The sequence below is a fragment of the Vigna umbellata genome, chromosome 10 (genome assembly GCF_029865625.1).
Source record: "Vigna umbellata cultivar VRB3 chromosome 10, Vumbellata_1.0, whole genome shotgun sequence".
Taxonomy (NCBI): Eukaryota; Viridiplantae; Streptophyta; class Magnoliopsida; order Fabales; family Fabaceae; genus Vigna; species Vigna umbellata.
This window is the reverse complement of record NC_142174.1, coordinates 6,962,905-6,978,107: the sequence shown is the minus strand read 5'-3', so window position 1 is coordinate 6,978,107 and position 15,203 is coordinate 6,962,905. Positions and strand designations below refer to the sequence as shown.

Here is a 15,203-nt window from a genome sequence, read left to right as displayed (position 1 = left end):
TTTTCCATAAATTCATTGGTTAATTAAATCTATTAGAGGCAAAAACAAAATCAAAGAGAAAACATTGCTTTCTATTGTGTGAATGGATAATTGAACTTGACCTATAAATGGATTGGGGAACTATTGTGTAATTATTTAAAAGTTTATCAGTACTTAATAGCTAATAATTGAGCTTTCAAACCCTTTTATGTTACCTATTAGTTTTCTATCTTTTAGATCTTTTGTTATTGAACTACTCATATAGAATATATAAAGTTGGCATGAAAATGAAATCAAAGACTAGAAATAGAAACCAGATAAGTATTAAGGAAAAAAATATATATTTTTAATATTTTTCAAGATTTGGAATGGCAGAAACTATGGCTTTAAATTCATATATGAGAAGCTTTTTCAATTTTTTTGAAATCATTCACAATTCGATTAAAAAATTGAAATATATTTTTACTATATTTTTTTAATTATAAAAACCAAGAAATATGCATATTATGAAACATTTGTTATCAAGGAGTTTCTGGGAAAAATAGCTCAACAGCTTTTTACAACTTTTTAAATAAAAAAACCACTATTAAATATGGTTTATAATAAGAAATTAATACTTTGCATAAGATTCCATTCTTTTAAAGAGTATATTTAAAAAGATAAAATTTAATAAATAATATTAGATAAAAATAATAATTAAATTGTAATTAACTTTAAAACATTTGATTATTGTAAATCTCAACCATTAATTTCTTAATCAGAATACATTTTATTCTCTGAGACACTATCATTTAAAAAATAAATAAATGCAAGGTGTGATAAACAACAATATAAAATGTTCATAATTTAACAAAACAATATTACAGTAGTAAACAATCAAAGAAACATAAGAAAAATATATACCTAATAGAAATTATGAATCAATTTTAAGAGTGAATTTAGCAATGCATTTATTCTTACCAGAATTTGTCTAAAGTATCAGGAATATGAAGCTTGTTCTCTTTAGTGAAAGAACTCCAAGTTTGAAGAAAAAAGACTGATGAGAGATTCACGTAATAGTCAAGTCTTCTATATTCATTAGGTTGATGTATTTATAAACTTTTTAGATGATGAATAAATATATCTTGTTACTTTAAGATAATCAAATATTAAATAGTAGAGATATTAGATAATCAATTATTATTATATTAATATTTTAAAAATATTAGATAAAAAATATTATATCTTAATGTATTAAAAATATTAAATAATCAATTACTTTATATAATATCTTAAAAATATAATAAGATGTGATAAAATTCATTATTTTATAAGATATTCTCATTAAATATTTTAGAAATATTTCATAATATCTGTCTTTTTTGCTTGAGAGCACGTATAAAATTGAACCTAAAAGTCTTAAAAGAGATTTTGATTAAAGTCTTTCCAACCTTTTATAATTCATTCTCACCAAGGTGAAATTTTATAATTACACATTGCTCCCTGTACCCTGTCACATTTATATTAATACCCTATGACCTACGGAATATATTTTTTAAATCATAATAAATAATTTCAATTTTTTATGTCAATGGGCCAGTCTTGAGATGTGCATATGGGCTCACTAACCCCACTCAAAGCCCAAAAGTATTATGGATCAAGTTAAGACCTAAAACAAAAGAGGGTTACTCCCTATACCACCCCACTTTGCTCCCTGTATCACCACATTTTTTTTAAATTTCAAAACTATCTTTTATATTTTAAAATATCCTACACTCTCACCTCTTTTTTTCAATGGATAGTCAACATTCGTTGAAGAAAAAATTCTTCAACGGATGTGGCACATCCGTTGAGTTTTTTTTGGTTTAAACCCTCCCTTGGTCCTCAAGTTTGTATGAAAATCTCAGTTGGGTCCTCAAGTTTTTTTCTATCTCAATTGGGTCATATTTTTTGTAAAAGTGAGCACATTTTGCCATAACCGTTAAGTAGTGTGAGACGGCGTTAAATTTTTGTGAGCTGGAATTTTTCATTTACTGACGTGGCATTGTGCATTAAAATTGAAAGGCCACGTGGTGATGTTTTGACTAGAACTAGATCTTCTCCTCCCTCCCCTCTGCTTCCTTCCATCGGCGCCACCCAACTGCAACCTGTTCACCTTTCATGGCTTTGGGAACACTACCAATCCCCGGATTAGAACGAGGCTCAAGAACGAGGCTCAAGAACGGAGACAGCGACAGTCACAGAGACAATTAATAAATGCAAGAATAAATTAGACGTATGCAGATTCAATGTAGTTTGAACAAAAAAAACTTCTTCTGCAGATTGTCATGTAGTTGGAAATAGTAACAGGGGACAACTTGTTCCGTTTATGCATATGAATTAAAATACTGATACCAGAACTCATCCAATACATAAAGTCATCTTAAAAACAAGTGTACAATTTTTTTTTCATTACTGAAAAGTTGCTTTATCAGTGGGCTTTCTTTTAAGCAGGAAAGGGGCTGAAAGTTGTAACACAAGAATGCTGTTAAGCATTACCTGGGTGGAAATAAATTTTCACTAAATTACAGTAACTTCCAAGGATACATGACTAAGAATTTTGTCAAGACCAGTCCGACCTCCAATCACAAACATGCAATTTTCAACAACAGAAGCTGTATGGCCCAATCGTGGAGTGGGAGAAGCACAATCAACAGTGCTAACAATTTCAAGATTGCCAGAATATGGATCAAGCAGCAACAAACCATTTCTCCTGGCATGTCTTCCCAAGCCTCCAAAGCCACCAAAAATGATAAGTTTCTTGTCACCAGCCTTATTCAATACACAAGCTGAGTGGCCCCAAAGGAAAAGCTTCTCGGCTGGTTCACCGACAATATCAAAATGGCTAATTGATAGACCAGAACCAGGAGAACTCACAGACCCTGCCAACCATTCAAAGATTCAGACTTTTTCAAGATGGCTGCAAGCTTCATTCGTCGGCAACAAACGGTCCCCGCTATCAGCAATCAAGGAATCAGTGGACAGCAAAACTTCGAAAAATCTCTGAGTTCTCTTCCTATTAGCTTCCATCTTGTCATTTGCGACCCGAACGAGATAACGAACATACTCGGGCGTGACCATGACAGTGCGCGTATCCCCCAACGGCACCTCCATGCGAATGGAGCAGCGAATGGCGATGATGACGCGCTTCTTGGCATTGGTAATGCCACTCTCTCTAAAGCCGCAGGAGATGGCGAGGGAAACTAGGGAGTGAGCGGCGGAGAGGTCTCTGCACTCGAGAGCAATTATGAGGGGCTCGAATCGGAAGACGAGTTCGGAGACGAAGGGGGAGGGAGTTGGCTCGGAGGGGAAGAGGATAGAGTTGCCATGTAATAATTTCTCAAATTAAATAAAAATTCCACGTAATAAAAATTTCACGTAACTATGCAACACGTCAGCACCAACTAACGCCGTTTGTTACAATTTAACGGTTAGGGTAAAATGTGTTCATTTTTACAAAAAATATGACCCAATTGAGACAGAAAAAAACTTGAGGACCCAACTGAGATTTTCATACAAACTTGAGGACCAACGGAGGGTTTAAACCGTTTTTTTTTTAATTTTAGTTTTTTAATTTATTGTATTTTAAATTAATATATAAATATTATTTAATTTTTTAAAATTATTACTTAATTATTTATAAAATAATTTTATTTTATTTAATAAAATAATTATTATTAATTTAATTTATGTATTATTATTTAAATAATAATTAAAATATTATTATTTATTTTTAGTTTTTAGTTTTTTTATTTTTTTATTTTAAATTAATATATAAATATTATTTAATTATTTTAAAATTAATACTTAATTAATTATAAATTGATTTTATTTTATTTAATAAAATAATTATTATTAATTTTAATTTATGTATTATTATTTAAATAATAATTAAAAATTTTGATGTGACGACGTCTGTTGAATTTGTGTTTTTTTTAGTTTTTAGTTTTTTAATTTTTTATATTTTAAATTAATATATAAATATTATTTAATTTTTTTTAAATTATTACTTAATTATTTATAAATTAATTTTATTTTATTTAATAAAATAATTATTATTAATTTAATATATATATATTATTATTTAAATAATAAATAAAATATTTTTTAAAAATCTATTAAACGGATGTGATCACATTGAAGTTTTTTTTTAAATAAAAATAATAAACTAAAATATAAAATATGTAAACGAATGTCAACATCCGTTGAAGGTGAAACATATGTCAACATCCATTTTATAGAAAAACAAATTAAGTATGGGATAGTGCAGGGAACGGTTGGTGGTGGTGGAAGGACCAACTCTCAGAACAAAAACAAAACGTTCCCATTAGTCACGTATATAAAAATTAAAAACATTTTCTAATCAGACAAAACATGTGTATGATGAAAGAAAGGATGCTGTAAACCGTCTGTTAATAATTTCCTTTTTCTGTAATATACATTTTCTTATTAATAATAACTTTGTTACAAAAGTTTGCATCTAATTTAAATTTGTTTAATTTGTCCAGTTTGCTTAAAAGTTACTCGTGTTTTGTTTTTAAAAGGCATATAAGAATATTAAAACAGAAAAATATATTCAAATTGTTTTTAATTTCAACTCTTACGTTAAATTATTGAATTAAACATATATTATAAAAAAATCACTACATTATATCATATATTTAAACAAATATACGTATATATAACCATAAAAAAGTAAAAGTAATAGTTAAGCAGCAATATTCTACAATTATTTCCATGTAAACGTTTTTATTTAAAAATATTAAAAGAAAAAGGGTTAAATATGTTTTTAGTCCCTAAACTATTGGCCGTTTCTGGTTTTCGTCCCTCTTTCAAAGTAAGGTACGATTTGGTCCTCAATCTTTAAAAAACGTTCGTTTTAGTCGAAAAAACGAACGTTTTGAGGACTAAAACGATGACTAAAAACAAAATTTTAAGGACTAAAACGAACGTTTTTCTAAAGAATGAGGACCAAATCGTACCTTACTTTGAAAGAGGGACGAAAACCAGAAACGGCCAATAGTTTAGGGACTAAAAACATATTTAACCCAAAAAAAAACTACCTAATTATTTAAATTTCAGTTCAAACCAGGTACTATCAGGTTCTTATTTCATTTCAACTATTTTTTTCTCAGTTTATATGTTTCTTTTTTTATTTGATCATTGTTTTATGAATCTTTCAAACCTAGCTGATCGATTAATTTCAAATAAATGTGAGTGAAACTGTTTGTAGAAAAGAAAAAAAAAACATTAGAATGACATACAGAAAATAATAAAAAGGTTAATATATTTTTAATTTCTTAATTTTTAGTAAAAATTAAAATTAGTTTATTTTTAAAATTTTAAATCAATTTAGTCTCTCATTTTTAAAATGAGATAAATTTAATTCTTTTAATTAAATTTTATTAAATTTATTTAAAATTTTAAATACATTAATACTTCAAATAAATTTAACAAAATTTGATTAAAAAATATAATCAAACAATTATAAAAAAAAATTAATTTAAAATTAAAAAATAATATAAAATATATTTAATCCTAATAAATAAAATGTTAAATTGTCATTTTTTATAGTGTTTTATTTTATCTTCATTTCCCTCTCTATTTGGAAAGATTCCAAGCATTTTTGTGGACTAAGTCATAACTTCCCACCGTTAATTGCTTTATTTAAAAGACAAATTGGCAGGTTAAAATGGATTATTGTGTGAATTTTGAAAGATCTAGAAGAAAAGGGACGTTATAATAATTATAAGTTAATACAAAACTTACATTTATATTATCATCATAGGCTGTTTTTTTTAATCATATTTTAAGTTTTATTTTGATTATTATATGCAATATTTAATAAATTATAAAGTATAGAAGAAAACTCAAATACCATATCATATCATAGCTATTGAATGTGTTATTTTTTTAATCATATTTAGAGTTTCATCTTAGTAATATATTCACTATATATTTAATAAAATGTAAATTATCAAAATACAATTTCATATTTAATAGGATAAGAATGTGTTGAGTGCCATAATTTTACTTATAAATAAATTAATATTTCATATTATACACTTAATGTTTATATTATTTAATAAAATTTTGAGTGGAGAAGATGTTTCTTCTTGCCAAAGTTTACATAAAACTTAGAAAATCAAACAAATAATACAAAAAAAAAAATAAGGAATTCTAAATGTTGATTTTGGAATTCTATTGCTCAAATAAAAATGAGATAGGAGTGAAACAAATCTTTCTCTTTTGAATATTTTCACTTTTACTTACGTAGGTTACACATTTATTATTTACGTAAAAATGAGAACTATATAAATTTATCTCATTTGAATGGTTGTTGAATCTTAAAATATTGGTAAGTTAAAAGTATTGCAATTTTTTTTTCTATTATTGAATTTCGCCTTAGCGAAATTTTGTTAAGCAAATTTGTACATGATGATGTTTTGAGTTAAAACATTATGAATAAGGTGAGAATAACTAAGATTGTTTTATAAATTACTTGAGTGTGATTAATAATATACTATGTATATAGATAGATGTGATATTTTGTATAGGTTAATAGTTATTAAAAATATATTAGATGTGTAGTGTAAGTTTAAAGTTAAGAGATTGATGGAAATATCCAAACTTTACTCATACACTAAATCAAATAGAAAACTATATTATGTAATAAAGAGTCTTTTTGCACTAAAGTCTTAATCACTAAAATTTAATTAAAGGTTTAAAAAATTTTGTCCTTATATTTTAAGTAATTATTCAATGTTTTTTTTTTTTAAATTTAGTGTTGTCTTTATTTTTCTTTAAAAAGATTCAATGTAATTTCTTATATTTCGAAATTTTAATATAATATTTATTATTCTTCCTAATTTGTGTTCCTTTTTTCTCTATTTCTTTTCTCCAAATTTTTTATATTTCAAACTTTCTATACTATCAAAAAAAAAAGTGAGAAACACGTGAAACCACTATTATTATTATTATTAAAAAAAATTATGAAATTAATTTTAGGGAAAAAACATTTAAATTCTAAATATTCCAATTTCATAAATTTTATTTTACATATTTTTCTTTTAAGGTGGAAATACCTTTTAATAAGAGATTTATTTTCTTTCTTATAACATCATCATTTTTAAAATACAATGAGAGAACAAATACGAAAAAGGACTAATATCATATAATTATTTTCTATAAGGTTAATATAATTTAACTAACGAGATTATATTTTTTAAAAAAAAAAAAATATATATATATATATATATATATATATAAATTAAGTTGAATAAAAGATAGATAGATATTTATTATTAAAAAAAGAAAACTTAAATAATACTTCTGCGATTATGGAATGCTGGTGTTGGTATCAAAATTTAATACTAGAATCCTAGAAAGTTCGAATCTTTAGTTTTGCCAGCATCATGTGCAACACATTTCAATGCAACAACCATCTGGATCAACATTTAATTAATATTATTCCTGGACAATGATGAAGAGTATAATCCGCTTAAATTTATAAAGTCGTGGTAATTTGAATCAATTTCATCCAATTGTAAGGATTTGTTTTAATTTCCTGGACAATGAGATCTCCTTTAAAGATTTGTTTTAATTAACAAAAATTATTTTAAAACTAAATTAAAAATATAAAAGTATAAAATACAAAAAGAAATATATATTTAACTGTAAAATTATAAAACTCAAGAATACAAAATTATTAAATTATAAGAAATACAAAATTATAAAATAAACAAATATAAATTTATAAAATTATAAAACTGTTAAAAAATTATGAAGTTATAAAACTGAGAAATTATGAAATTATATAATTATAAAATTAAAAAAATATAATTTATTCACTTCTAATCCCTGATTAACAATAATTATCCTCTCCTCTTACCCCTAATCTAACACGAATTAATCAACTAAGTGAATATTAATTCAATTTTCTTAAAAATAAATTAAACAAATATAATGCACCTAATTAATTAATCTGCACTATCACAGACTAAGCAACTGTGACTCTAATCAACTAAGCGAAGATTAAACACAAATTAAGCAACTAAGTGTGTACCTAATTGCATGCTCATAACAAATTTAATATGGTGACTGGAAACGGGTGTATAAATAAGAACCGAAAACAAGATTAGTAAACCCAATTGCAGAAACAAAATCAAGCATGTAATTACAATGAAAATGTCAAACAAATTCAGTACAGCACAAAGAGAAGAACAAAAACGAAAATAAACCCTAACCTAACCTCCAACAAAGTAGGAAGAGAGCCCCTCAAAATGTGCCTAATTTTCAAAAGGGTGTTGCTCCCTCCACCACCCCAAGTGCTTATGCACCTCCCCACTATTTTCTTTTATTTCAAAAATACTCTACACCTCCCCACTATTTCCTTTTATTCCAAAAATACCCTACACCTCCCCATTATCCTTAACAATCTTTCTCTTTCTCTCTCTGCATTAATGGAGCATTCATATGACTTAGATTTAAACTTGTGATATATTGCAAAAATGGGTCTAAAGAGTCAAAAGTCTGACCCAACAATACAAAAATAAATTAAAAACGAGATTACAAACTAAATTAAAAATAGTTACTGATGTGGACAATAGTATTAAACTCAGATAATTCAAATTAATTAAAATATGAATTATTGGTCAAATTAAACCCAAATAATAAAATTGAAAGAATAATGGACAGTTAAGCACATTTCACTAATTAAATTCGATGTAAAAAACTAAGTGAATAGAACAAAATAATGACTCATCAATATGTAAATTGTGTCTACAAACTACAATGCCATGTTATCAATTACTAGAGTGAGTACTTTTTCTTCCTACCGAAACACTCAACAACTATGCAACCCCTGATCCATTTTACTTAGACAAGTGTTTCAACAACTAAGCAACACAACCGAGTAGATTCAACAATTATGCAACACAGTTGAGTACTGGACAATTTGATAACATAGTAAAGTAAACTAGACAACTCGGCAACAAAGCCTTGCTATAAGAGCTTTGCCTGAGTTCTGTCTGATCAAGTTGACCTATAAGAGTTTGCCTTAGAAAAAATTGACCTGTAAAAGCTTAACCTTAAGAGGTCGTCGACCTATTAGAATTTGACATGAAAAAAGTCGATATATGCAGAGAATTTTCTAGAGAAAATCGACTAACAAAGAACAAGATCTATAATAACTCAATTTGAAAAATTCAATTTAAAAAAAATCAACAAATAATCAATCTGGACAAACTCAACCTAAAAATCTTAATTTATGAAAACTCAAATAAAAAAACCTAATCAAATAAACATAAAATATAATTACTTTAATAATAACAATTGCAATAATACAACTTAGTTTTTATATTATCTCATTACATAATAATTTAACTATTTTATTATTTGTATATACAAAATGAAAGCAATAATTTAAAAAGAAAAACGTGCGTAACACGGGTCACTCGACTAAATGGTTTTTGAAAAAACATCACAAGTTATAACAAAAAAGTTATTATACACTCAGTACAACCTACAGCCGTATCTACCAATCAGCATAGAAGAGTTGGTATAGAGAATTCTTCCTAGAAGAGTTCGATTAACAAGAGCTAGACTTACAAAAGCTTATTCTAAAAGAAGTAAACCAATAAAAACTCAATCTAGACACATTCAACCTAAAAAAAAATCTTGACATATAAAAACTCAACTAAAAAAACTTAATCAAATAAACATAGAATATAATTACTTTAATAATAACAATTACAATAATACAACATAATTTTTTTTTATAGTATCTCATTGCATAATAATTTAATTATTTTATTATTTGTGTTACTACCGAGGACAGGCGACCGACCGGGGAGGTTTAGACAATACCGAACGGTAGAAGCAAGGCTAATATGTCCGATCGGTGTCTCAGCCTGATATGTCCGATCGGATCTATTAAGCGTAATATGTCCGGTCGGGCTGATATCTAAAACTGTGGACGGGAGACAACAGTTGAAGGCTCATGAATGTGTAGTTAATGAGGTAACGGTCATTGTCGAGTATTTAAGATGTGCATTAAAGCCATTAAAAGGCAAATTAATGGTAATATTCCCTGAAATCATATAAATAGCAGTCAAAGGAGAAGATAAACTCTCTGTTCTTTGATAATTATATAGACTTGCAAAACCCATTCTGATTTGAGCATCGGAGTGTTTGCTGCAGGTCAACCCATTTGTGTGGAGAACAAGTGGAGGAGAGCGAAGGAAAGAAGGACCGATCGGTGAAGAGATTTCCGGACAGGATAACAGAAGTTTTCCTGGTCCCATTCAGCACAAACAATGTGTATATACAAAATGAAAGCAATAATTTAAAAAGAAAAACGTGCGTAATACGGTCACTCGACTAAATGGTTTTTTAAAAAATATCACAAATTATAACAAAAAGTTATTATACACTCAGTACAACCGTATCTACCAATCACCATACTCTATCTTCCCTCATAAAGACAGAACAACTTCATCAGGAGAGAGAGAGAGAAAAAGAGGATGAGAGAAGAAGGTATCAGAGAAGATGAATCCCCTGTTAGTTTGTTTGAGACAAAGGAAGGAAGATTCCGAGGATTGTACAAGGTATTTGCAACAACAATATTTGGCGCTGTTTGTTTGATCTGGGTTTACAGAATGGTGAACATGGGCAGAATCGAAAGAGGAAGGTGGTGTTGGATGAGTGTTATGGTGTCAGAGTTTGGTTTTGGATTATACTGGATCATCACACAGTCTGTTCGATGGAGAATACTCTACCACACACCTTTCAAACACACCCTCTTAAACAGGTCACCTACTTTTCTTCATCCTCTCTCTCTCACTCTCTCCCATGGAACACTTCAAATATCTTCACTAAACATTTTTAGCCTCACTTTTACTAAATATAATCATATTTTACTTTTTCTTTTAAACCTAACAGATACTCACTTTATCTTAACAAATATTGATATATATTTTTTATCATGATGAGAGAAAGAAAATTTTTTATTTATCCTTTATTTCTTGTTTTTATAAATTTATTGTTACTTTTTCCGAACTTAATTATATATTAATATTAATTTTTTCTTTCATAAAATTCGAAATAGTTATTATAAATCAAATACATTATTTCTATAAAATATTCACAAATGTTAAATAAAATTAATAAAATTACCTTTTTTAGGATTATAATTACTTTTTATTATATTGAAAAAATATAACAATACAATTATATTGAAAAAATAAATTACCCTCCTATGTCATCGTCTGAATGAAAAGATAGATATGGAACCTTTAAACCCTAAATTTGAAAGATTTAAACATTTTTAAAAATCAGTTTTAAGTTCATTTTTCTAATTTAGAATACTAATATAACATATATATATATATATATATATATATATATATTTAAATGAATAGATAAAACCTGAATAAAAGTAGAATTAAACTTTTTTTATTGCATCATTCATATTTATTAATTTCTATTTTTTTCTTTTACTTTTCCCATCCCTCATTTTAAAGTTGAGATATATGTGGCGAGAATGCTAGGACAGTATTCATTTTATATATTGGTTTGACTTTTATGATGTAATAATAGTATGTGAACTATTTGTAATATAAGTGTATATTTTATTTAAAAAAAGTTAAAATTTTGTGGGGCAACTACCCCCAAAGTCTACTAAGTGGATCTGCGGCGATGATATAATAAAAAAAAAAATTGAAAAGTAGATTAAAAAATATATAAAAGAAAACTACCCTTTCAAATTGAGGATGACTGCCAAATCTTGCAAGTTGCAACCACACATTCTGGTGTTATAGTCAATGGAGATTAATTTTTTTCTTTTATCTCTTTCTTTTTTAATTAAGAATAATATCAGATCTTTCTTTTTGTCTAAGAATATATTTCTTTTCTTTCTCTTCATTTTTTCAGAATATCCTTTCAAGAGAGGATACGAACCAGACAGTGCTTCGTTCACACACGTCAAATCTACTATTTTTTTTTCCAATTTAAAATTATTTGGACAAAGAGAATTATAAAATATATTTGACAAAAATAATTTTAAAATATTAAAATAATATTTTTAAATTAAACGTAATTTTAATGTTCATTAAATATAAAATTATCAAAGTTCATTTTAACTAAATCTACTATACTATAACTATAATTATTTTGCATCACCAAAAACACTAATTTCTACTCTTCTTTCGTAGAAAAAGTTTTGAAATGATAGATATTATTTTAAATTTAGTGAAAAACATGATTTCAATTTTCTAAATATATATCTTTTTAATTTATTTACGAAAATGGTGTTTAGTCTTGTGTCTTTTCTTGTTTTGTCTTTTTTAGGTAAGAAAATAACCATTTTAAGACTATTCTGCATCAAATTTAAGAGATAAAGTTTAAGTCTGCACCACAACTTATGTTGATAACTTACTGATTTTATCTGTTATCAATGTTATATATATAATTTCAACTTTTATCATTATTTATTTATGGATTATTACAATAAAATAGTGAAAAAAACCCCACTGTGTAACTTCCAACACAGGTATAGACATCACTGGGATGGTGCCGGACTCAAACAACATCTCCATCAAATTATAAATATCGTTAAAATAGACTTTAATAATAGTTCTGATGAAGTGGACTTTAAGTCTAAGTCAACCCAGAAAATCAACTTATAATAAGATGAGGTTATCCACTTATATATTATAAATTTATCTTGTCTCTAGTTGAGGTGAGACTTTTAATACACCTCCCTTACGCCGAGGTATAAACATCATTTTGAACTGTGAAACTAAACATTAATGGGTGGTCCGATAACAGTCCGATAGCGGTTAAAACGACATACTCAACAAACAACAAATAAAGTCCACTTCTTAACATTGTACAATTTTTTTGGACAGATATGATGAGGAGAATTTACCAGCAGTGGACATTTTTGTATGCACGGCTGATCCAAAACTGGAACCTCCATGCATGGTGATGAACACAGTGTTATCAGCAATGGCATACAACTATCCTGCAAATAAATTGAACGTATATCTCTCTGACGATGGAGGCTCTGAGCTAACATTCTACGCTCTCTTAAAGGCCTCCATTTTTTCCAAACATTGGTTACCCTTTTGTAGAAGATTCAATGTTGAGCCTAGGTCCCCAGAAGTCTTCTTTGCTCATCCCCAAAATTCAAGCACTAGCACTGAGTATCAGAAAGCATATTTACATATCAAGGTAACCAAGTTTTTTTTTTTTATTAAGCATGTTGAATTTACGTATGTATAATTAACGAGATTGTATCTATATATGTATGTCAGAAATTGTACGAGGAAATGAAAAGTGAGATTGAATCAGCAGCAGTAAAGGGAGAGCTTCCAGAGAATGTGAGAAATGAGCACAGGGGATTCTCAGAATGGAACCCAAAATCGACAAAGCAGGATCACCAGTCTATTGTGCAGGTATGAACATTTTTAATTTTCTGAGAAAACATAAAGAACATATTAGTTTTTCTACGTAGTTAATATCTGTTCATGATTATGTTAGATTATAGTGGATGGAAGAGACAGAAATAGTGTAGATGAAGATGGATTTGAACTTCCAACAGTGGTATACATGGCACGAGAGAAACGACCCAACCATCCTCATCACTTCAAAGCTGGTGCTGTTAATGCACTGGTGAGTGATTAAATCACTAACTATATGTTTGATAAAAATGATCAAATATACATTTTTTAAACTTTTTTTGCATTCAGTGTGTATGCTAATTAAACTTGGAATGTCTTAAGCTTATTAACTCTTTATCTAACAATAAAATGCTTACAATTGTGCAGATAAGAGTATCATCCGAAATAAGCAATGCTCCTTTCATCCTCAACTTGGACTGTGACATGTACTCCAATAATGCAGATACAATTCAAGAAATACTATGTTTTTTCCTGGACGAAACAAAAGGACAAGATATAGCATATGTACAATTTCCCCAAAGCTTCAGTAACATCACCAAAAATGACCAGTATGGAAATTCTTATCTTGTAAGCGCTAAGGTGAGTAATAAAATTACTTATAACATTAACTTTACCCAGACTATAGATGTTAACACGGTGTATGTATGATATATAGTCACACAAAAAGATGAACTAACACTATCGAGTCTGATTTTGTAATGCAATAAAGTACGAGTTAGCTGGCATATGCGGATATGGAGCAGCCTTGTTCTGTGGAACAGGATGCTTACATAGAAGAGAAAGTCTTTCAGGATCTCACTTGAAAGATTACAAAGTAAATTGGGAGAAGAAGCCTAAAAGAAACAATAACAGAACAATTGATGAACTGAATGAAGCATCGAAGGCTCTTGCCACTTGCACCTATGAAGAGGGCACCTTATGGGGGAAGGAGGTACGTATATGTTTGCTTTCTAAATTTCTATTTAAAAGCATTCTGTAATGAAAAATAATTTTTTACACCATTTGAACCAGTTCATAATCGGGGATATTTTGATCATTAAAACTTCTGAGTGTTGCAGATGGGATTAGTGTATGGTATTCCTGTAGAAGACGTTGCAACTGGCCTTGTAATCTCGTGTAGGGGTTGGAAATCTATTTATTACAACCCAGAAAAAAAGGCATTTGTGGGCATAGCTCCAACAACCTTGGATGTAGCATGTCTTCAGCATATGAGGTGGTCAGAAGGCCTGTTCCAAGTTTTCTTCTCCAAGTATTGCCCTTTCATTTATGGGCATGGAAAGATACACTTGGGTGTTCAAATGGGATATTGCAATTACCTCTTGTGGGCTCCTATGTCCCTGCCCACTCTTTGTTATGTCATTCTTCTTCCTATCTCCTTGTTTCATGGCATTCCATTGTTCCCAAAGGTTGTCTCGTAGTTGGAATAAATTTTGTTTCTTTCTTTGATTTTGTTGCACTCATTTGCTCTCCTTTCGTGTTTTTGCAGCTTTCAAGCATGTGGGTCATTCCATTTGCGTATGCATTTCTTGCTACCTATGGCTATAGCTTGTGTGAGTATTTGACTTGTGGATCCACGACAAAGGCATGGTGGAATTTGCAGAGAATAAAGTTCATCCACAGAGTCAGCTCTTATCTCTTTGGTTTCATCGATACCATGACAAAGCAACTAGGATTGTCACAGACAAACTTTGTGATCACAGATAAAGTAGTAACTGAGGATGTTCAAACCAGATACGAGCAAGG

At 28.4% G+C, this 15,203-nt stretch overlaps 1 protein-coding gene across 1 annotated transcript in view; it reads left to right on the top strand.

Moving 5' to 3' along the window:
• The first annotated feature begins 10,466 nt into the window (after positions 1-10,466).
• LOC148191767 (cellulose synthase-like protein E6) overlaps positions 10,467-15,203 on the top strand; it is a 4,884-nt gene continuing 147 nt past the window's right edge. The window contains exons 1-8 of the mRNA XM_088099955.1: positions 10,467-10,807; positions 12,906-13,230; positions 13,314-13,454; positions 13,540-13,671; positions 13,827-14,039; positions 14,170-14,391; positions 14,519-14,866; positions 14,947-15,197. Coding sequence (XP_087956081.1) covers positions 10,521-10,807; positions 12,906-13,230; positions 13,314-13,454; positions 13,540-13,671; positions 13,827-14,039; positions 14,170-14,391; positions 14,519-14,866; positions 14,947-15,197 — 1,919 coding nt within the window. The 5' untranslated portion in view covers positions 10,467-10,520. The remainder of the gene's footprint in view (positions 10,808-12,905; positions 13,231-13,313; positions 13,455-13,539; positions 13,672-13,826; positions 14,040-14,169; positions 14,392-14,518; positions 14,867-14,946; positions 15,198-15,203) is intronic.